The sequence below is a fragment of the Cygnus olor genome, chromosome W, assembly GCF_009769625.2.
Source record: "Cygnus olor isolate bCygOlo1 chromosome W, bCygOlo1.pri.v2, whole genome shotgun sequence".
NCBI lineage: Eukaryota > Metazoa > Chordata > Aves > Anseriformes > Anatidae > Cygnus > Cygnus olor.
The window spans coordinates 1472733-1494978 of record NC_049199.1 but is presented as its reverse complement, the minus strand read 5'-3'; the positions used below and the strand labels follow the sequence as shown (position 1 = coordinate 1494978).

Sequence of the window (22246 nt, the reverse complement as noted above, 5' to 3'; positions counted from 1 at the left end):
CATCTGATAGTTTATAAGGTCAAATTTAATTACTGCAATTTGCATTTAAAATTGATGTAACACTTTTAAAGTAAATCAGAGGAAGCCAAAGAGATAATTTGTGCAGACAGCTTTGTAGAAAGAACAAAAGTAAAGAAGCATGACAATTTCTGTGTAGCTGTATACACTTGAATCTGTGGTCTACAGAACATCAGCATGGGTAAACTGGCAAAATTCTCTTCAAGCAATAAAGCTACATTGAATTATGCCAGCTAGTGGCCAGACCTTAGATATATACATATATAGATGATTGACAAATTAGTAACTAGAGGGGAAAATATATACTTAGGAAGAATAGAAATGTTGCTGTTTGTCTAAAACCTTCACATCAAACTACATCTAAAGAAAAAAAATCCCCTGGGGTCTTTTTTATTAAGTCTGCCTTGAAGTGGGCAGACTTAATAAAGGGGGTATTCATTAATAAATAATCTACCCGATGGATAAACCTTGCAGCATTTTCTTTTTGGGAATTCTCGGTGGACTTTGGATTTCTATCAGCAGACATCCAATTTAAATGTGAATCGTGATTTCATCATATCATATCCTGTCATTCCACTAGGAATAATTTCCTGACATTCCACTGTGAATCATTTCAGGAAAGTACAGATGACTTAATAATTTACAATTAAATAGTTCGTCTCATGCTGGAGCAAACCATGTGAAAAGAATCAGTGTACTTGCCACAGAAATACAAATACCTCTGGGAGATGCAGGATGGAGCAGAAAAAAAAAAAAGAAAAAAGAAAAAGAAAATGGAGGAGAAGAGGAAGAGAGGAAGAAATGGTTATAATTTAATAGTGGACAGTAGAATGGCAGCATTTAGCAGGACTGTGGAAAAGGAGTCTGATTTTAATAGAAGTCAGAATGGTAGAATACAAATGAAAATGTTCAGTAGATTGGAGAGAAGACAGCCCAAATATTGCTTTTTTTGGAAGGGTGATGCAAACCTTTCCCATCCTGCTTCATGCAGGAGAATACTTAACAACCTCAGTGGATGAGCTACAGGCCTGAGATTACACTTGCCTTCTCAACAGACAATTTACTAAATGAATGTCAGTTGTCTTTCCCCCATCCCTGTCTCCTCTATCTCCCCACCCTCATCCTTGAAATGTTTTTGAATAGGCTTTGATTTTCAGTGTTTTGTTAGAAGTTCAACATTATTTGTCAGCAGCTTTGCACAGTTCTACATATAGCTTTGTGCTAATCTATTCACTTTTGCTGTGCCTTTTATCTTCGTGATGTGTGGCCAGCTCCACCGTATTCTTCTCCAGCTGGAAGAGTAGTGAGAGGAAACATATTCTTGTGGTCTTAAATATGCTACCATTACTTCTAATTTCTGGATGGGATTCATCTTCCATAACTTTAGACACTTCCAGTACAGATGTCTCCATCTGAGATACTCATCACTGCCTCTCTTTACAGTCTATTAAAAGAAATAGGTGCTTTAAAGCAGGACTGTTGTGTCCTATATTAAATTGTCTAATTCAAGAAGAGATTAATTCCACCCTAAAACTGCCTATTTCTTTCTATAGTATTTAAAAAGAACCTAGAATAACAGCTCAGCTGGAAACAGCTACAAGTTAGATGTTTAAAATTAGGTATAATTAATGCTACTCTACAAATCCATTTATTTTGGTAATCCAGATAACGGAATGGATGCTGAAAAAAGTTTTTGAATACAAAGATGAATATGACTCTCCAAAGCAATGTAAACAGACAAAAGGTGACTTTCTAACTGAGATCTGAAATAAAATCACTCACCTACTAGACAAACATCCCTTGGGAAAACATTCTATCAGAGTGAGTCATTGTGAAGAAGGTCAAAACTTTGAACAAAAAATCCACAGGAGGACAGCCAGAAAAGAATTAGTCCTTTGATGGCATGTAGCAGTCATGGGAACTTAAATCATTCCATTGCATTAATTTTCTTATATATGATATATATGAAGGCAAAAGGTGTCATACATCTCTGCAACCATACTTTAAACTTATTCTTTAAATAAGCATGGACTGGAAAAAAAAAAGGAGAAATAAAGAAGAGTCAATGGAAAATTTAGGGTTTCAGTGTAATAAGCCTTATTGTAAGATTTGTCTTGTAAGGAAACTGAAACAATTCTGAGAATAAATTAACAAACAATTTTAAGAGCAGAAATCATATGAAAAGCAGTGCCTGGTTAGATACCTTTCTGAATGCAGAGTATGTTGGATAGTGGAAAGATAAATTAACTCCCATGAGAGTTAACTTTCAATTTCCATGAAATGCCTGAAAGCGGTCAAACAAATTGCACCAATAAAAAAGTCACACCTTTGGTGGAATTTATATCAAAGATCACACAGTAATTAACAAATAAAAAATAATTCTCACCGCATAACTCTGAGGCAAAATTGATAAAACCTACTTAATCTGTGGGTGGATTCACACTTGAGAACAAAGTAAACAAGAACAAAATAAAAGAACCTGGCTCATGGCTGTATTTCAGAGGAGTACATACAGTGAATCCAAGTTACATTCTGCAAGTCTCTCATCTAGCTTCCCTCCAGAGAACAAGATTGAAAAAGTAATGATAGAATCTGTCTTTATAACAGTAGCTCCATGGTAATAGCAGCCCTCCAGGACTGGGAAAGCTATGTTCAATTCCTCCCTGCAGGAATTTAGTCTCTTTTTCCTTCTTACATCTGAAGATACTTGAAATTTTTAGTGTAAAATGACAAAGCTTCAACAGGGCACCAGGAAAGTGCTCCTACCCTCCTCAGTTTATAATCAGAAAGTAACCTATCCATTATGTTACAAATAAGATTAGGGTAGAAGTATTTTCTACTCACAATCATTTTAATTGTGGATGCCCCATCCCTGGATGTGTTCAAGGACAGGTTGGATGGGGCTCTACATAACCTGATCTAGTGGAAGGTATCCCTGCCCGTGGCAGGACGGTTGGAAATATTGACAATATCAATGTTGACAGGCAGACTCATCTCATCAATACGTGGCTTCAAGACTGGTGCAACGGGCAGAACTTCGGGTTTTTCGATCACGGGAAGGTCTACGCGACACCGGGCCTGCTGGCACCAGATGGCATGTACCTCTCTCAGAGGGGTAAAAGAATTTTTGCCCAGGAGTTAGCGGGGCTGATAGATAGGGCTTTAAACTAGATTTGAAGGGGGAAAGGGATAAAACCAGCCCTGGTGGTGATAAGCTAAGGGATGGCGCACAAGAATAGAATCAGAGGGACTGTGTGCTAGTGAGGTCCTTCAGTCTGCTCCACGAGGTGCTGTGTACAACGAGGCGCATTTGAAGTGCTTCTACACAAATGCACGCAGTTTGAAGAATAAAATGGTTGAGCTAGAAGTCTTGGCCCAGTCCCACAGCTATGACATCATCGGCATAAGCGAAACCTGGTGGGATGAGTCCTGTGGCTGGTGTGTCGCAATAGATGGTTACAGGCTCCTCAGGAGGGACAGGCAGGGCAGGCGAGGCAGTGGGGTGGGGCTGTATGTGAAGAAGGGGCTGAACTGTGTGGAACTTCAAGTTGGCGATGGCAAAGTTGAGAGCCTCTGGGTAAGGATTAAGGGATGAACAAATAAAGGGGATGTCATTGTGGGAGTCTATTACAGACCACCCGGCCAGGATGACAACGCCAATGAATTATTCTTTGAGGAACTAAAAGATACCACAAGACACCCTTGTCCTTATGGGGGACTTCAACTTGCCAGACGTCAACTGGGATCACCACACAGCTGACACAAACAGGTCCAGGAGGTTCCTAAAGCACCTCAATGATAACTTCTTGGTGCAGGTGCTAAGGGAGCCAGCTAGGAAAGGTGCCCTCCTAGACTGTTGCTGGAGAACAGAGAGGGTCTTGTGGGAGATGTGGCAATTGGCGGCTGTCTCGGTCATAGTGACTATGAAGTGGTTGAGTTTAGAATTTTTGATGACAGAAGAAAAACTGCCACCAAAACTTCAGCCCTGGATATGGGGAAAGCAGACTTCGGGCTGCTCAGGGAACTAGTCAGCAAGGTCCCCTGGGAAACTGTCTTTGAAGGCGTTGGCATCCATCAGAGCCAGTCAGTCTTTAAGCACTGCCTCCTAAAAGCACAAGATCAGGCAATTCCAAAATATCGGAAGTCAGGCAGGCGGGGCAGAAGGCCGGCCTGGCTGACCAGGGAACTTCTACTGGAGCTTAGGCAGAAAAAGAAAGTCTATGGCTGCTGAAAGCAGGGTCAGGCAACATGGAAGGAATACAGGGACACCGTTCGTGTTTGTAGGGAGAAAATTTGTGCGGCCAAAGCCCAATTAGAGTTGAAGCTGGCCATGTCTGTGGGAGACAATAATTTTTTTTTTTTTAGATATGTGAACAGAAAAAGAAGGAACAAAGAAAACATAGGTCCGCTACTTGATGGGGGAGGTCACCTCACAGACAACGACATAGGCAAAGCAGAGACGTTTAATGCCTTCTTCACCTCTGTCTTCAACACTGATGATGGGCGTTGGGACCCAGGGTGCCCTGAGCTGGAGGACCCTGACGGTGGGAATGACAAACTCCCAACCGACCCTGAACGTGTGTGGGATTTGCTGCTCCACCTGGATCCATACAAGTCCATGGATCCGGATGGGATTCATCCCAGGGTGCTTAGAGAGCTGGCTGACGTCATCACGGGATCTCTCTCAATTATTTTTCAACGATCTTGGGAATCTGGAGAGGTCCCAGTAGACTGGAAGCTGGCAAACGTTGTACCTATTTTCAAGAAGGGCAACTACAGGCCTGTCAGTCTCAGGTCAGTGCCTGGTAAAATTATGGAGAAGATTATCCTGGGAGTTATTGAAGCGCACCTGGGGGACAAGGCAGTCATTGGTCCCAGCCAACAGGGGTTCACGAGGGGTAGGTCCAGTTTGACTAACTTGATTTCCTTTTATGATACGATCACCCATCTAGTCGATCAAGGGAAACCAGCTGATGTGATATTTTTGGACTTCAGCAAAGCTTTTGGCGCAGTTTCCCATAGGATCCTACTGGACAAAATGTCCAGCATACAGCTAAACAAAAAACATCATACGATGGGTGAGCAAGTGGCTGATGGGCAGGGCTCAAAGGGTTGTGGTAAATGGGGCCACACCAGGCTGGCAGACGGTCACTAGTGGGGTCCCTCAAGGCTCCATTTTAGGGCCAGTCCTCTTCAATGTTTTTATAAATAATTTGGATGTAGGACTAGAAGGTGTTTTGAGCAAATTTGCCGACGACACCAAACTTGGAGGAGTTGTGGACTCGGATGAGGATGGAAAGGCCTTTCAGAGAGATTTGGACAGATTGGAGAGCTGGGCGATCACCAACCGCATGAAGTTTAACAAGATCAAGTGCTAGGTCCTGCACCTGGGAAGGGACGGGGTAACCCTGGTTATACATACAGACTGGGCGACGAGACGCTGGAGAGCAGCCCCGCAGAGAGGGATCTGGGGGTTGTGGTCGAAAGCAAGTTGAATATGAGCCAGCAGTGTGCCCTGGCAGCCAGGAGGGCCAACTGTATCCTGGGGTGCATCAAGCACGGCATCGCTAGTCGGTCGAGGGAAGAGATTGTCCTGCTCTACTCTGCACTGGTGCGGCCTCACCTCAAGTACTGTTTACAGTTCTGGGCACCACAGTACAAAAAGGATGTAAAACTGTTGGAGAGTGTCCAGAGAAGGGCTACAAAGATGGTGAAGGGTCTAGAGGGGAAGATGTATGAGGAGCGGCCGAGGTCACTTGGCCTGTTCAGCCTGGAGAAGAGGAGGCTGAGGGGAGACCTCATCGCGGTCTACGGCTTCCTCACAAGGGGGAGTGGAGGGGCAGGCGCTGATCTATTCTCTTTAGTGGCAAGCGATAGAACCCGTGGGAATGGGGTCAAGCTGCGACAGGGGAGGTTCAGGCTGGATATCAGGAAGAGGTTCTTCACCGAGAGGGTTGTCGCGCACTGGAACAGACTCCCCAGTCTGAATTGAATATGGTCTGAATTTTTTGTAGACCAGTGTGGTGCCAGGAGTTGAACTCGATGATCCTTATTGGTCCCTTCCAACTCAGGATATTCTATGATTCTATGAAATATAAGATTTTTAAGGTCTTTTCCAACTCAAGCTATTCTGTGATTCTGTAGTTTCACAGGAAGTAATAAACAAGTAATTAATTGGACCCCAGGAAAGGAATAAAGCTGAATGGATTTATATGCCCTAGGATGTCCAGTTAAAAAGTAGTATTTGGTGTTCCAGTGCTTGATCTTGTTTTTTTATCTCATCCAAAGATCAACTGATACAAAATTTAAGTTTATGCTGTCTATTAGCAAGGTCTTGCAGAAAGATAGAGATTACACTTGAACTATTTCAGGAAAAAGGGGAGATTATAGTTGGGCCACTCACTTTTTATGGTTTGATTTAATCACCAAACTCTCACATGAATATCAAAAAAACACCACATTATTTTGGGAAAAAAAAGGTAATAATTATGTTTCAGAGAGTTTAGGATTGTAATCCTGATGCATGATAACATGTCCTAGAGTTTGAGAAGATTTGGAAAAGGACAAGATCAGGAATATATATCTGTATTCCATGCTTCTTGCAAGCTAGTTCTCAACTGAGCATGTTGGATGCTTTTCTTGTGATGATGGTCTAAATGTACTGTGCAGGGATACCAGGTACCTGTCAAATGATTCTGACTTTTACTGCTGTTTTAGGATCTACCTATGAGATCCCCAGATCTTTTGATGTTTCTTGCCTTTGCAGTTCTGTAGCTATGCTGCCAATGTTCTTCCCCATTCCAGTATAGATATTTTTTTTACCACACACTGAGAGAAAACTGATACAATCTGTATTTGCAAATATGAATTTGAAGTACAGAAAGATACCATCTAACTTTCACAACATCACAAAAGGAGATGTATTGGAAACTTCTGCCTTGGTTTCAGCACTGTCGCTGTCTTTTTCCTGTGATATGGCATCTCTTTTTGACATATCTGTATCATTAAGTATTATTCTCAGCATCTCCAGCTAAAACACTAACTTGGTACCACTGTACATTGCACACAAGATGAATAACAGTATTTCCTTCTCTTGGCAAAGCCTTGGACATACTATTTGTCTAATACAATATATGTAGCATTAATTATTAGTACTATTTCATGTCACTGTTCATTTCCTTATTACCAGATGAAATACTTAAGTACATGTAGCTATATTAATTTTCATTACTGATGCCAATTAGCAAGTAGTTATAAACTTTTAATAATATTGTAACTATATAAATCCTTATTGGGATATTTTCAGTAATTTTTATCAGCCACATAATCAGTGAATTCTGAACTGAATTCTTCAACTGAATTCTTCTGCTATAAATTTGTCACTTTTGTCACAACTTTATTAAAGAGTGTTTAGGGTGTCCAGTAATTCTCTCCCAAACCTAAGCGGTAGGTGCTTTCCCACTAGCTATTCATTGGTTAACAACTTTGCTCAGCAACAGCAAACATTTAGCAACTTCCATGTCTGAACGGTTGGAAAACAAGCAGTTTGAGACAGCAAGGCCTCTCGTGAATCGCCCATTCTTTGTTCCTTCTAACTTGTTTACATTCCTCATGGCTTCATCATCACCAGTCCGATGTTATCACCAGCCATGGGGCTTGTCGACCCCCCACGGCGATACTCCCATATACATATATATATATATATAAAGAAATAAAATAACATTCTGAATTGAAGAAATGAGAATTTTATGAGTAGGATTATGCTGCCTAGCCTCGGGTATCTTCTTTTACATGCTCTGAGTGTCCTGGTTTCAGCTAGGATAGAGTTAATTTTCCTCCTAGTAGCTGGTAGGGTGCTGTGTTTGGGATTTAGGATGAAAATAATGTTGATATCACACTGATGTTTTAATTGTTGCAGAGCAGTGCTTACACTAAGCCAAGGACTTTTCAGCTTCTCGCTCTGTCCTGCCAGCGAGCAGGCTAGGGATGCAGCAGGAGCTGGGAGGGGACAGACCCAGGACAGCTGACCCAAACTGGCCAAAGGGGTATTCCATACCATCTGATGTCATGCTGAACAATATATAGGGGTGGCTAGCCGGGGTGGAGGGGGGGGCTGACTGCTCGGGGATAGGCTAGGCATCAGTCAGCGGGTGGTGAGTAATTGCATTGTGCATCACTTGTTTGTACACATTATTATTAGTAGTACTATTATCATTATTATTATTATTATCCTTTCTTTTCTGTCCTAATCAACTGTCTCTGTCTCAAGCCACAGGCTTCATTTTCCTGATTCTCTCTGCCATCCCAGAGAGGGAGGGGGGAGGGTGAGTAAATGGCTGTGTGCTGCTTGGCTGCCGGCTGGGTTAAACCACAACAGTCCTTTTTGGTGCCCAATGTGGGGTACAAAAAGTTGAGATAATGACAGATTTGACCACAGTGTGTTAAAACAAGATTCTTATAAGCATTACATCAGTTTAATAGTTGCTAATCAAAATGCCGATTTTTGTGATCTCAAGTTTGTTGTGCCTGTTTTCCAAAATGAGTTATATAGCACATTACTTAGTGTACGTGTTCCCTGTCGTATTGCTTCTCACTTCTGGGAGTTGGTATATGGTTATTATTTTGCTGTACTGTGTAACACTGGCTTATGATATGATAAAATTACCATTCATGAGACTAACCTGGTATTTGTACTTAGCATTGTCGTCAAATTCATACGTTGGGAACCCTACCTCAGAAACTATTAATAATTGGACCTTTCACACTTTTTATTCAGGGAGTCAATCTATGGAGGGGTCAGAGGAAGACGTTTTTTCCCACTTGTTTGCTCTTCCTTTCTCCTCTACCCATTTCTTCTCCTCCAGGCGAGTTATGGTAGCTTTCCAAAACTTTGAATATCCTTAGGATGTTCAGACCAGCATGTCCTTATTGTTATGTCTCCTGAATGCACTTCAGGTTTTGTTTAAGGTTAAACAACTACTTAGGAATCTCATCCGGAGATCTGTCTTGAGGCGGGATAGTTGCGAGTGGCAGGGAGTGTGGGAGGATATGGGCAGGCATCTAGAGCAGTGGGCACCTCCAGTGCCTTGGAAATTCATCCCTGAACAACTGCAAAATCCTAAAAAACTGGTAGAGTACTTGAAAAAGGTGTGTCATCATCCTGGCAATACCAGACATACAGAAATCACTGCAAAGTGCTGGGGCTTGGCCTGTGCTTACCGAGCTGCATTCAATGCCAATATAACCCCAGTGACAGACCCTGCGTCCACTTCAACCCCTGAGACAGGCCCAGTGAACACTCCAAGCCCTACAACGGGCCACAGAGCTGAGCCAGGGAAACAAACTGTACCAGTGTCAGCTGCACCCGTAACCAAGGTGAAAAAATGGTATAGATAGTCAAATTGTTTAGAACACAGAGAAACTCCTACTAAGACTAGGTATGGAGAAGATGAGGCCAGGCCATCAGAGAAACAGGAAGATGAAGGCGAAGATGTCAAAAAAAACAATAGTAAGTACCCGAAACCTATACCAGCATGAGCTACGAGATATGCGAAAAGGTTTCAGTCATTGTCCTGGTGAGCACCCTGTCACCTGGCTGCTCCGGTGCTGGGACACCGGAGCCAATAGTCTGGAATTAGAGGGCAGAGAAACCATGCAGCTGGGATCCCTTGCTAGGGATGCAGGCATTGACAAAGCAATTGGAAATGGAGCACAAGGCTTCAGCCTCTGGAGGAATCTCCTGTCACGTGTGAAGGAAAGGTGTCCCTTCAAGGAAGAACTTGTATGTCAACGAGGCAAGTGGACCAACATGAAGTGGGAAATCCAGTACCTGAGGGAATAAGACATGCTGGAAGTGATTTATAGGGACCTAGAAAACGGACAAATATCCACAGATCCAGATGAAGTCAAGTGTACACGACCCATGTGGCGGAAGTTTGTAAGGAGTGCACCATCATCATGGGCCAGCTCATTGGCCGTAATGACCTGGAAAGACCATGAGGAACCCACAGTGGATGAATTGACTAAACAACTCCAGCAGTACAAAAAAAGTCTCTCCTCTTCCCTACAGGCCTGCATCTCAGCTGTGGAGAAACTTTCTGCAGAGGTCCACCAGCTTAAAGAGAATTTATCTTCCCCCCCACCTGTACAAACCAGTGTCTCAGCTATCAGGAGTAAGCATCCTTCTGCGCAAGGAAGAAGATATATTGGGTACATACCCCGTGCCACCCTGTGGTTTTACCTACGTGACCATGGAGAGGACATGAGAAAATGGGATGGAAAAATCTACTGAGACCCTAGAGGCACGGGTACTTGAGTTGCAAAAGAAAACAATCGGGAGAAAGGGGTTCTCTGAAAAGTTTGCTGCTCCAACTTCCAGCAGGCAGTCCTTTAAACACAGAAACAAAGATTCTGACCAGGACTAGAGGGGCCCTGTCTCCAGCCAGGGGGAGGAAAGGGACAATCGAGTTTATTGGACTGTGTGGATTCGATGGCCTGGCACGTCTGACGCACAGAAGTATAAGGCTTTAGTAGACACCGGTGCACAGTGTACTCTAATGCCATCAAGATATAAAGGGCCAGAACTGTGGTGGTTTTACTCGGGTGGGCGGCCGAGCTCCACCACAACTGCTCTCTCACTCCCCCTCCTCAAAGGGGAAGGGGGAGAAAATACAACACAAAGAGCTCAAGGCTTGAGATAAGGACGGGGAGATCACTCAACAATTATCATAACGGGCAAAACAGACTCAGCATAGGGAGATAGTAAGATTTATTGCCTATTACTAACAAGCTAGAGAAGCGAGAAACAGATGAAAGAAACCAAAAGCACCTTCCCCCCCTTCCACCCTCTTCCACCTCCTCCCCCCGAGTGGCGCAGGGGAACAGGGGGAATGGGGGTTATGGTCAGTCTATAGCGCTTCTTCTCTGCCGCTCCTTCTCGGTCACTCTCGTCCCCTGTGCTGTGGGGTCCCTCCCACACGATGCAGTCCTTCCCGAACTGATCTGGCGTGGGCTGCTCACAGGCAGCAGCTCTTCAAGAACTGCTCCAGATATGGGTCCGTACCACGGGGTCCATCCCTCAGGAGCAAACTGCTCCAACCTGGGTCCCCCACGGGCAGCAGCGCCTGCCAGGTCACCTGCTCCTGCGTGGGCTCCTCTCCACAGGCTACAGGTCCGGCCCGGAATCTGCTCTGGCAGGGGTTCTCCACAGTCCACAGCCTCCGTCAGTGCAGGTCCACCTGCTCCACCGTGGTCTCCTCCACGGGCTGCAGCATGGAACCCTGCTCCACCGTGGTACACCATGGGCTGCAGGAGGACAACCTGCTTCACCATGGTCCTCACCACAGGCTGCAGGGGACTTCTGCTCCGGCGCCTGGAGCACCTCTCCCCCTCCTTCTTCACTGACCTTGGCACCTGCAAGGCTGTTTCTCACTCCTCTCTCTCTCTCCCTCAGTTGTGTTTTTTTTTTTCCCCCTTTCTTAAATATGCTCTCACAGAGGCGCAAACAACATCGCTTATTGGCTCAGCTCTGGTCAGCAGCAGGGCCCTTACCAAACATGGGGCAGCTTCTAGATTCTTCTGGCAGAAGCCACCCCTATGGCCCCCTGCTACCAAAACCTTGCCACGTAAACCCACTACAAGAACCCATCAGTATTTATGGGGTGAAAGGGGGATCCCAGTAGTTAGCTGTATTGGAGGCTGAAGTGAGTCTAACTGGAAATGAATGGCAAAAGCACTGTATCGTGACTGGCCTGAACGAAGTCACGCCACCACTGAGTGCTGCAGTGCCGGACATGCTAGAACTTCAGTACGAACTGGAATCAAAGGCAGCCAAGTGGTATGCCACAACTGATATCGCTAATGCATTTTTCTCCATCCCTTGAGCAGCAGAGTGCAGGCCAAGGTTTGCTTTCACTTGGAGGGGAGTCCAATATACTTGGAATCGGCTGCCCCAGGGGTGGAAACATAGCCCTACCATTTGCCATGGACTGATCCAGTCTGCGCTGGAGCAGGGGGAAGCTCCTGAACACCTGCAGTACATCGATGACATCATTGTGTGGGGTGACACTGCAGAGGAAGTTTTCGAGAAAGGGAAGACACTAGTCCAAATCCTTCTGAAGGCCGGTTTTGCCATAAAACAAAATAAAGTTAAAGGACCTGCACGAGAGATCCAGTTTTTAGGAATAAAATGGCAAGATGGACGTCGTCAAATCCCAATGGATGTGATCAACAAAATAACAGCTATGTCTCCGCCAACTAGCAAAAAGGAAACACAAACTTTCCTAGGTGTCGTGGGGTTTTGGAGAATGCATACTCCAAATTACAGTCTGATTGTAAACCCGCTCTACCAAGTAACTCATAAGAAGAATGCTTTTGAATGGGGCCCTGAGCAGCAGCAAGCCTTTGAACAAATTAAGCAGGAAATAGTTCATGCAGTAGCCCTTGGGCCAGTCCGAACAGGACCAGATGTAAAGAATGTGCTCTATACTGCAGCCAGGGAGAATGGCCCCACCTGGAGCCTCTGGCAGAAGGAGCCTTGTTAGCGTAGCAACCACATAACCACCAAATGATTATATGAAGGTGCTTTATTCAGCGCTGGAAGCCGGGGCAGGTGCCCAAATCTGGCTTCCAGTCCCGTTACATCCCGATCGTTATTTATACATTCAATATTACGTAAGGTATACATATTCATTACAGGTTGCAACATCAGCCTCGCATTCCATTCCAATTAGCTCTCCTCCCATTTGCACATGCGTGGTGCTCTCTGGTGGTCGTCCAGGTGGTCGTCCAGATGAAGTAAGGAGTCTTCCTCTCTGTTAAACTTTTCACCTTTCTAACTCGACGCATGGTCTCTCCGCTCCTTGGTTCTGGTTCAACTCATTTCAGCATTTTCAGGTTCTTATCAAAGGTCAGGTTGTACCTGTTCTCTCACAGGGCTCCCTTTCAAGGATTCATTTGACTGTTCGGTATACTCCCTAACTATCTTAGTATAGATAAATTTGATAATGTAAATACATTTGATAATGCTTATCTATATTTTATGACCCGTCACCTAAGAAACATTAAAACATCCATTTGTTTTTCCCCAACACTAACATTTCCCCCCTTTGAAAATACTTCACTCATACCGAGGGCAAGTATTTTCATTATTATTAAGTTGAATCAGGTTAGTAGAGGTTAGTAAGTATAACTTAATACATCTTTATTAATCTACTCTCTTATTGATACCTCCATGCCTACTTATTAGTGCTAGTACTATAAGGCGGGGGTGGAGTAAAAGGGACAGGGTGTTCTGGGTGATCCTTGGTAAGGACTCTCATTATTCGGCTATTCCATGCACTACTCCTAACTATTTCACCCTTTACACACGAGTACATTACTCCCATTGCAAGGAATACAATTAGCAGCGACACAATGGTTTGTAGGAGAGACTTGAGCCATCCTTCCAGGATGTCCCTCAAAAGTTGCTCCCAACCAATTTTGCTCAGCGCTATGTTTCTCCTCCTCTAGCTTATATTCCACAGGAGCTAGTTGGTATATGTCATTTTCTACATCTGCAGTTACATTTGGAATATGTACACAGCAATGATCAATCTTCTCTTTCGAATATCCACACACCCCATGCTCTTTTAACAAAAGCATGTCCAAAGCCATTCTGTTTTGCAGGGTCATTTTGGTCATAGCCTGCAATTGTAAGTTTAAGTCTTTGAACCCCTTCTTGGTTACCTTTGCCAACCTGTTTACTTGGCCCATTAAGTTATATATTATTTCCCCCAGTTCCTTCAAGGGTTCCTCGTTCCAATTTTTGATGTATACTCTGTCTCCTGGCTGTATATCATGCACTGGATTCTCCAAGGCCAGGGGTCGGTTCCACACCAGAACGCTGCGTAGTTGAGCTAAAGTCTTACCAAGGGATAAAACATAATTATATACATCCTGTTTACCGGTAACATGTATATTCGGATTCGGTTCAGGAGACTCGTAAGGTTTCCCATACATGATTTCATAGGGACTTACTGACATCCCACTTCTTGGCTTTATTCTAATTCTTAGCAAGGCTATTGGTAAGGCCTGTGGCCACTGTATCTTAGCTTCCTGACAAATTTTGCTTAATTGCCCTTTCAAAGTTTGGTTCATCCTCTCTACCTGACCACTAGATTGAGGCCTCCATGGGGTATGTAAATTCCAGGTAATTCCCAGTAACCTACTGTCCTGGTTTCAGGTAGGACAGAGTTAATTTTCCTCCTAGTAGCTGGCAGGGTGCTATGTTTTGGATTAGAATGAGAAGAGCGCTGATAACATGCTGATGTTTTAATTGTTGTAGAGCAGTGCTTACACCAAGCCAAGGACTTTTCAGCTTCTCGCTCTGTCCTGCTAGCGAGCAGGCTAGGGATGCAGCAGGAGCTGGGAGGGGACAGACCCAGGACAGCTGACCCAAACTGGCCAAAGGGGTATTCCATCCCATCTGACGTCATGCTGAACAATATATAGGGGTGGCTAGCCGGGGTGGAGGGGGGGGCCGGCTGCTCGGGGATAGGCTGGGCATCGGTCAACGGGTGGTGAGCAATTGCATTGTGCATCACTTATTTCGTACACATTATTACTATTAATACTATTATTATTATTATTATTATTATTATTGTTATTATTTTTCCTGTCTTAATAAACTGTCTTTATCTCAACTCACAGACTTCACTTTCCCGTTTCTCTCCCCCATCCCGGAGAGGGAGGGGGGAGGGTGAGCGAACGGCTGTGTGGTGTTTGGCTGCCAGCCGGGCTAAACCACAACACCTACTAACCTCCTTAACCACATTGGCAATAAAATGTGGTCCCTTGTCTGAAGAAATACCCAACGGTACACCAAATCTAGGGATTATTTCCTGTAGTAACCATTTTACCGTTTCCTTTGCTTGGTTGGTGCGACAGGGAAGGGCCTCCGGCCATCCTGAAAAAGTATCAACCCCTACCAATAGGTATTTGTAGCCTCTTGCTTTAGGTAATTCCATGAAGTCAATTTGCCAGTAATCTCCAGGCTCTATCCCAGTCCTAGTTCTTCCCATCTCAGCATGTTTCCTTGCTACCGGATTATTCTTTAAGCAAAGCTTGCACTTCGACATTACTGACTTTGCCATTGTTAACATGTGTACCGAGATGACACCCCATTTCAAATAAGTCACCATTGCTTCTGCACCCCAGTGACACTCGTTATGTTTTGTTTGTAAGATTTCTCGCATTACTACAGGAGGCACTATGACTTGCCCTGTCATAGTCACATACCATCTGTCAGAATTCTTCCGAGCCTTCATCAAATTCGCAAGTCTCTCATCTTCTGCCGAATACTTTGGGTCTTTAGGTAAATTAGAACAAAAAAGGCCTACCTTTGATGGAATTAGAGCCATTACTTTCCATACTTCGCGTGCAACCTTCTGGGCCGTCAAATCTGCCAGTTTGTTTCCTTCTGCAATCTCTGACGCCCCTCCTTGATGGGCTTTACAATGCATTATAGCTACCTGTTGGGGTTTCTGTACAGCTGTTATTAATTTCAATATTTCTTCTTGGTATTTTATATTAGTCCCTTGTGAGGATAGCATTCCCCTTTCTTTCCATAATGCCCCATGTACATGAACTACTCCAAATGCATATTTTGAATCTGTCCATATATTCACATTCTTACCCTCGCTTAGTTCCAGGGCTCGTGTCAGAGCAATTATTTCTGCTCGTTGGGCTGAAGTTCCCGGAGGTAGGGAGTTTGCCTCAATCATTACCTTTGATGTAGTTACCGCGTATCCTGCATAGTGAGTTCCGTTTTCCACAAAGCTGCTTCCATCCGTGAAAAGTTCCCAATCCGGTTTCTCCAGAGGTTGGTCCTTTAAGTCTGTCCTGCTGGCATAGGTATGTTCGATGGTTTCCACACAATCATGACTGAGGTCTCCTTCCTCCATAGTTGTTCCTAGAAACACTGCTGGGTTCAATAGGTTAGTGGTTTTTAGAATTACATCATCTTGCTCAGTTAGTATGGCTTGATATTTCATCATTCGGCTGGGTGACAGCCAATGGCCCCCCTTTTGCTCCAATACCGTAGTCACCATATGTGGCACGAACACCTCAATTCATTTTCCTAATGTGAGCTTCCTGGCTTCCTGTATCAAAAGGACTGTGGCTGCCACGGCCCTTAAACACGAGGGCCATCCAGCACTGACTGCATCCAATTGTTTAGAAAAATACCCCACAGGTCTTTTCCAGCTCCCAAGTCGCTGGGTCAGTACTCCTAATGCCAATCGTTGTCTCTCATGCACAAACAGTTGAAAGTCCTTTGATAGGTCCGGCAAACCCAAGGCAGGCGCCTTCATCAGGGCTTCCTTTAATTTCTTAAAGGCCTCTTGTTGCGGCTTTCCCCAGGTAAATGTACAGGCCTTTTGGGTTTCATAAAGGGGCTTTGCTATGAGTCCATAGTCCATTACCCACAGTCTGCACCACCCGGCCATACCTAGGAAAGCCCGTAGTTCATGCAAATTTCGCGGCTCGGGGATTTCACAAATAGCTTGTATTCGGTTAACTCCCAGTTTTCTTTGTCCTTGAGAAATTTCACATCCCAAATAAATTACTGTTGTGCACGCGATTTGTGCCTTTTGTTTAGAAACCTTGTATCCATTTAGTCCTAGTTGATTCAAAATATCAATAGTTACCTGAATACATTCTGACTCTCCTTCGGTAGCTATTAGTATATCGTCCACATATTGTAATAGCAAGTATTGATCCCTTGGTACCTGAATTTGTCCTTGGTTGATCCAATCTTCTACTTCTTTAGCTAATTGACTGCCGAAGAGGGTCGGGCTGTTCTTGAATCCTTGAGGTAACCTTGTCCAGGTCAGTTGCATTTTTCGTCCGTTTCGTGGATTTTCCCATTCAAAAGCAAAGAGTTTTCTACTATCCTTGTCAATGGGTACGCAGAAGAAGGCATCTTTTAAATCTATTACCGTAAACCACTTATATTTCTCTTTTACAGATGTTAACAATGTATAAGGATTAGCCACCACTGGGTGAATGTCTTTTGTTATTTCATTTATTGCCCTAAGGTCCTGCACTAGTCTGTATTCCCCATTAGGTTTCTTTACTGGGAAAATTGGGGTATGTTCAGACTTGCATTCTTCCAGAATGCGGTAGCTAAGAAATTTATCTATAATCTTTACTATTCCTAGCCTAGCCTCTAACTTCAACGGGTACTGTTTAATCCGTACTGGTCGGGCCCCTTCCTTAAGTTCAATTTTTACTGGCTGGGCTACTTTCGATTTTCCGGGTACATCTGTTTCCCAAATCGTAGGTATTACTGCATTTTCTACCTCCTTTGGTATATGAGGAACAGCCTTCTCTTTAATCATCAATATTTGTCCCACTTTTGATTCCGGGATTCTCATAATCAATTCTCCATCGTCAAACGTTATGGTAGCGTTTAGTTTAGTTAACAGATCCCGTCCCAAAAGAGGAATAGGGCATTCTGGTACATATAAAAATTCATGCGTAATTTCTTTACCTCCAAACCGTAAATCAAGGGGTTGTAAGAACGGCCATATTTCCTCTTTCCCGGTGGCACCTATAATAGTAGTTTTCCTTTCCCCTATCTTACCACTTAATTTGTTGAGTACTGAATATGCGGCCCCTGTATCAATTAAAAATTTTACTTCCTTATTTCCTATTTGAATTTTTGCTAGGGGCTCTTTAGTTTCCGTTACCGAATCTCCTAGTCAGCTACTATATTCCCCCAGAACCATCGCCTTTGCTGCTTCTTGGTTTCGGAACGGATTTCCCCCACCAACGATCAGCTATCCACGGAGAGGGCACTCGTTTTTCCAATGACCTTCCCTCTTACAATGGGCACACTGGTTAAGACCTAGCCTATTTCCCCCTGAGCTCGGATAGCCTCTCCCCGTTCCTCTACCTCGACCATTAATATTTCCTCTTCCCCTGCCCCTTAATCCTGCATGTTCTCTCCCTTGAATTACTGCTAATAAATTCTGTTGTTGCCTTTTTGTTGTTTCTTTTTCTCTGTTATTATACACTTTCCAGGCTATTTCCAACAGTCTATCCAAATTTCTCAAATCTGCACCTTCCAACTTTTGCAATTTCTTCCGAATATCCTCTTGGGCTTGTCCCAGGAAAATGAGTGCTAATTGAGCTTTAGCTTGCTCAGTTTCTACGTCTAAATCCGTATATTTCTTAGCAGTTTCTTTTAATCTCTCCAAAAAGGCGGAAGGTGATTCTGTTTTTTCTTGCCTGACATTATACAATTTTGACCAATTTATGGTCTGGGGCATGGCATTCTGTATCCCGACTTGTATCCAATCTTGATATCTCTTCAGCCTCCTTATTCCATCCCCTGTGTTATAATCCCATTGGGGATCCTCAGTGGGGAAGTTTTGATCCAAATTTCCAGGCACTAATCCGTTTCGTATATCCTCTCGGGCTCTCTCTCTAGCTGCCCGCAATACCAAGTCTTTTTCTGTCGAGTCCATTAAAGTATCCAGGATCACCTGAAGATCATCCCAATCGGGATTTTGGTTTTTAATTATCATTTTCATTACCCTGGCTACTTTATCTGGGTTTTCTCTATAGGTGCCAGCTGCTTGTTTCCATATCATTAAATCCCCAGCCGAAAAAGGCACCTTAACGTATACCGGTCCTTCTGTCCCCACTCCCTGTCTGAGGGGAGCGATTTTTTTCCCTTTCTGTTCGTTTATAGTTTCCCCTGCCCTCCGCTGTTGCTGAGTCCTGTGTGACACAGGGGAGACTAAAGTCGGGGGTTCTCCATCACTGCTGCTGTCTTCATTCTCCCTTTTCTCTCCCTGTCCTGGCTCTTCTGGAGCCGACGGCGCAACTTCCAGATCAATATTTCCATTATTCATTTCCCCATAATACTTATTATTCTCTATTGCCTGATGCTGCATACAGCGCCCTTCCTTAGTACATGCACAGCAACGTTCCTCGGTCGGAACTTCAAACACCATTATTCCACAAGCATGCTGCCATTCAGGCTTTCGGCGTAAATAAAAGAATAGTTCCACATACGGGAGTTCATCATATTTTCCTTCCTGCTTGCAAAATAGCATTAATTGTAAAATTGTATTATATTGCAATGTTCCATTCTCAGGCCAAGTTTCTTGGTCCTCTAGTTTATACTGTGGCCACCAAATATTACAATAATCAATCAGTTTTCCTTTCCGCATCTCTTGACCAAAACCTCCCTCTTTCCAATGCGTTAGCAAACATCCCAATGGGGATATTCGTGGGATAGGTACATCTTTTCCCAGAATTCCTTTTAATTTTTCCATTTTGAGCTTGTGATACAAACCCAAAAGCTGTCGAAGCAGCAGGAGCTGCCGAAGCAGCAGCACACTAACCCAAAAGCTGTCGAAACAGCAGTGTGCTTACCAAATGCCAATAATACCAAGTGCTGACCCTTCAGCACAAACCAATACAATTACCAATACCAAATCACCACTGCCGAACCCGCAGAGCTTTCGCTCTGTCTAACGGACAGCGCCTAGGCTTACCCCAGGAGCTCCCTGCCTAACCGAGCGTGGCTTTCGCCGCGTCTGACCGGCAGGCTTTCCCAACCAAATCGGTACCGAATACCCAAAGTCGAAAGCACCTTTGCTTACCGCTCCAGTGGTACGTCGTGAGCAGCGGAGGTCGGTCGCGGTCGACTGCTCCCCGAGAATCCCTCGGTGCCGGCTGGAGCGAAACCGAGACACGATCCACCTAACCAATTCCCACGCCGTCCCATCTGGGTCGCCAAAATGTTAGCGTAGCAACCACATAACCACCAAATGATTATATGAAGGTGCTTTATTCAGCGCTGGAAGCCGGGGCAGGTGCCCAAATCTGGCTTCCAGTCCCGTTACATCCCGATCGTTATTTATACATTCAATATTACGTAAGGTATACATATTCATTACAGGTTGCAACATCAGCCTCGCATTCCATTCCAATTAGCTCTCCTCCCATTTGCACATGCGTGGTGCTCTCTGGTGGTCGTCCAGGTGGTCGTCCAGATGAAGTAAGGAGTCTTCCTCTCTGTTAAACTTTTCACCTTTCTCACTCGACACATGGTCTCTCTGCTCCTTGGTTCTGGTTCAACTCATTTCAGCATTTTCAGGTTCTTATCAAAGGTCAGGTTGTACCTGTTCTCTCACAGGGCTCCCTTTCAAGGATTCATTTGACTGTTCGGTATACTCCCTAACTATCTTAGTATAGATAAATTTGATAATGTAAATACATTTGATAATGCTTATCTATATTTTATGACCCATCACCTAAGAAACATTAAAACATCCATTTGGTTTTTCCCAACACTAACAGCCTGGGGAAACTCGAGGTCGACCCCTGGGGTTTCGGAGTCGGGGATACAGAGGATCTGAGGCCCGCTACACTCCAACCAAAAAGGAGATATTGGCAGCATATGAGGGAGTTCGATCTGCTTCAGAAGTGGTCGGTACTGAAGCGCAGCTCCTCCTGGCACCCCGACTGCCGGTACTAGGCTGGATGTTCAAAGGAAGGACCCCCTTTACACATCATGCAACTGATGCTACATGGAGCAAGTGGGTTGCACTGATTACTCAGCGGGCTCGAATAGGAAACCCCAGTCGCCCAGGAATCTTGGAAGTGATTATGGACTGGCCAGAAGGCAAGTACTTTGGGATATCATCAGAGGAGGAGGTGGTCCGTGCTGAAGAAGCCCCACTGTACAACAAGCTACCAGAAAATGAGAAGAAATATGCCCTGTTCACTGATGGGTCCTGTCGTATTGTGGGAAAGCATCGGAGATGGAAGGCTGCTGTATGGAGTCCTACACGACGAGTTGCAGAAGCTGCTGAGGGAGAAGGTGAATCGAGTCAGTTTGCAGAAGTGAAAGCCATTCAGCTGGCTTTAGATATTGCTGAACGAGAAAAGTGGCCTGTTCTCTATCTCTATACTGATTCATGGATGGTAGCAAATGCCCTGTGGGGGTGGTTACAGCAATGGAAGCAGAACAACTGGGAACGCCGGGGCAAACCCATCTGGGCTGCTGCATTGTGGCAAGATATTGCTGCCCGGGTAGAGAACCTGGTTGTAAAGGTACGCCATGTAGATGCTCATGTGCCCAAGAATCGGGCTCCTGAAGAACATCAAAACAACCAGCAGGTGGATCAGGCTGCTAAGATTGAAGTGGCTCAGGTGGACCTGGACTGGCAACATAAAGGTGAATTATTTATAGCCCGATGGGCCCATGACACCTCAGGCCATCAAGGTAGAGATGCAACATACAGATGGGCTCGTGACCGAGGGGTGGACCTGACCATGGACACTATAGCACAGGTTATTCATGATTTTGAAATATGCACTGCAATCAAGCAAGCCAAGTGGTTATAGCCTCTTTGGTATGGAGGACAATGGCTGAAATATAAATATGGAGAGGCCTGGCAGATTGATTACATCACACTCCCCCAAACACGCAACGGCAAGTGCCACGTACTTACAGTGGTGGAAGCAATACAGTACAGCTCAGAGGAAGCAGTCTAGGAGGTTTCTGGAGAGCATGGAAGATAGTTTCCTGATGCAGCTGGTTAGTGAGCCTACCAGGGGAGGTGCCCTGCTAGACCTTCTGTTCACAAACAGTGACGGACTGGTGGGAGATGTGGTGGTGAGGAGCTGTCTTGGGCAGAGTGACCACGAAATGGTAGAGTTCCCTATTCTTGGCGAAGCCAGGAAGGGGACCAGTAAAACCACTGTCTTGGACTTCCGGAGGGCTGACTTTGAGCTGTTCAGGACACTGGTTGGCAGAGTCCCTTGGGAGGTGGTTCTGAAGGGCAGAGGAGTCCAGGAAGGCTGGGCACTCTTCAAGAAGGAAATCTTAATAGCTCAGGAGAGGTCTGTCCCCACATGCCCAAAGACGAGCCGGCGCGGAAGAAGACCGGCCTGGCTGAACAGAGAGTTGTGGTTCAAGCTTAGGAGAAAAAAGAGGGTTTATAATCTTTGGAGAAGAGGGCGAGCCACTCAGGAGGACTATAAGGCTGTTGCGAGGCTGTGCAGGGATAAAATTAGAAAGGCCAAAGCTCATCTGGAGCTCAATCTGGCTACTGCCGCTAAAGATAACAAAAAATGTTTTTACAAATACATCAACACAAAAAGGAGGACTAAGGAGAATCTCCATCCTTTACTGGATGCGGGGGGAAACTTAGTTACAAAAGATGAG

At 44.6% G+C, this 22246-nt stretch overlaps 1 protein-coding gene across 1 annotated transcript; it reads right to left on the bottom strand.

Annotated features, from left to right (window-relative positions):
* Window positions 1-13222: 13222 nt before the first annotated feature.
* LOC121062447 lies at window positions 13223-19423 on the bottom strand. Its single transcript, XM_040542442.1, is given in 4 exon segments — window positions 13223-13318; window positions 14212-14221; window positions 14809-17741; window positions 18243-19423. Coding segments are annotated over 4 exon segments (4140 nt in total). The 5' UTR covers window positions 19344-19423.
* Between the last annotated feature and the right edge of the window lie 2823 nt (window positions 19424-22246).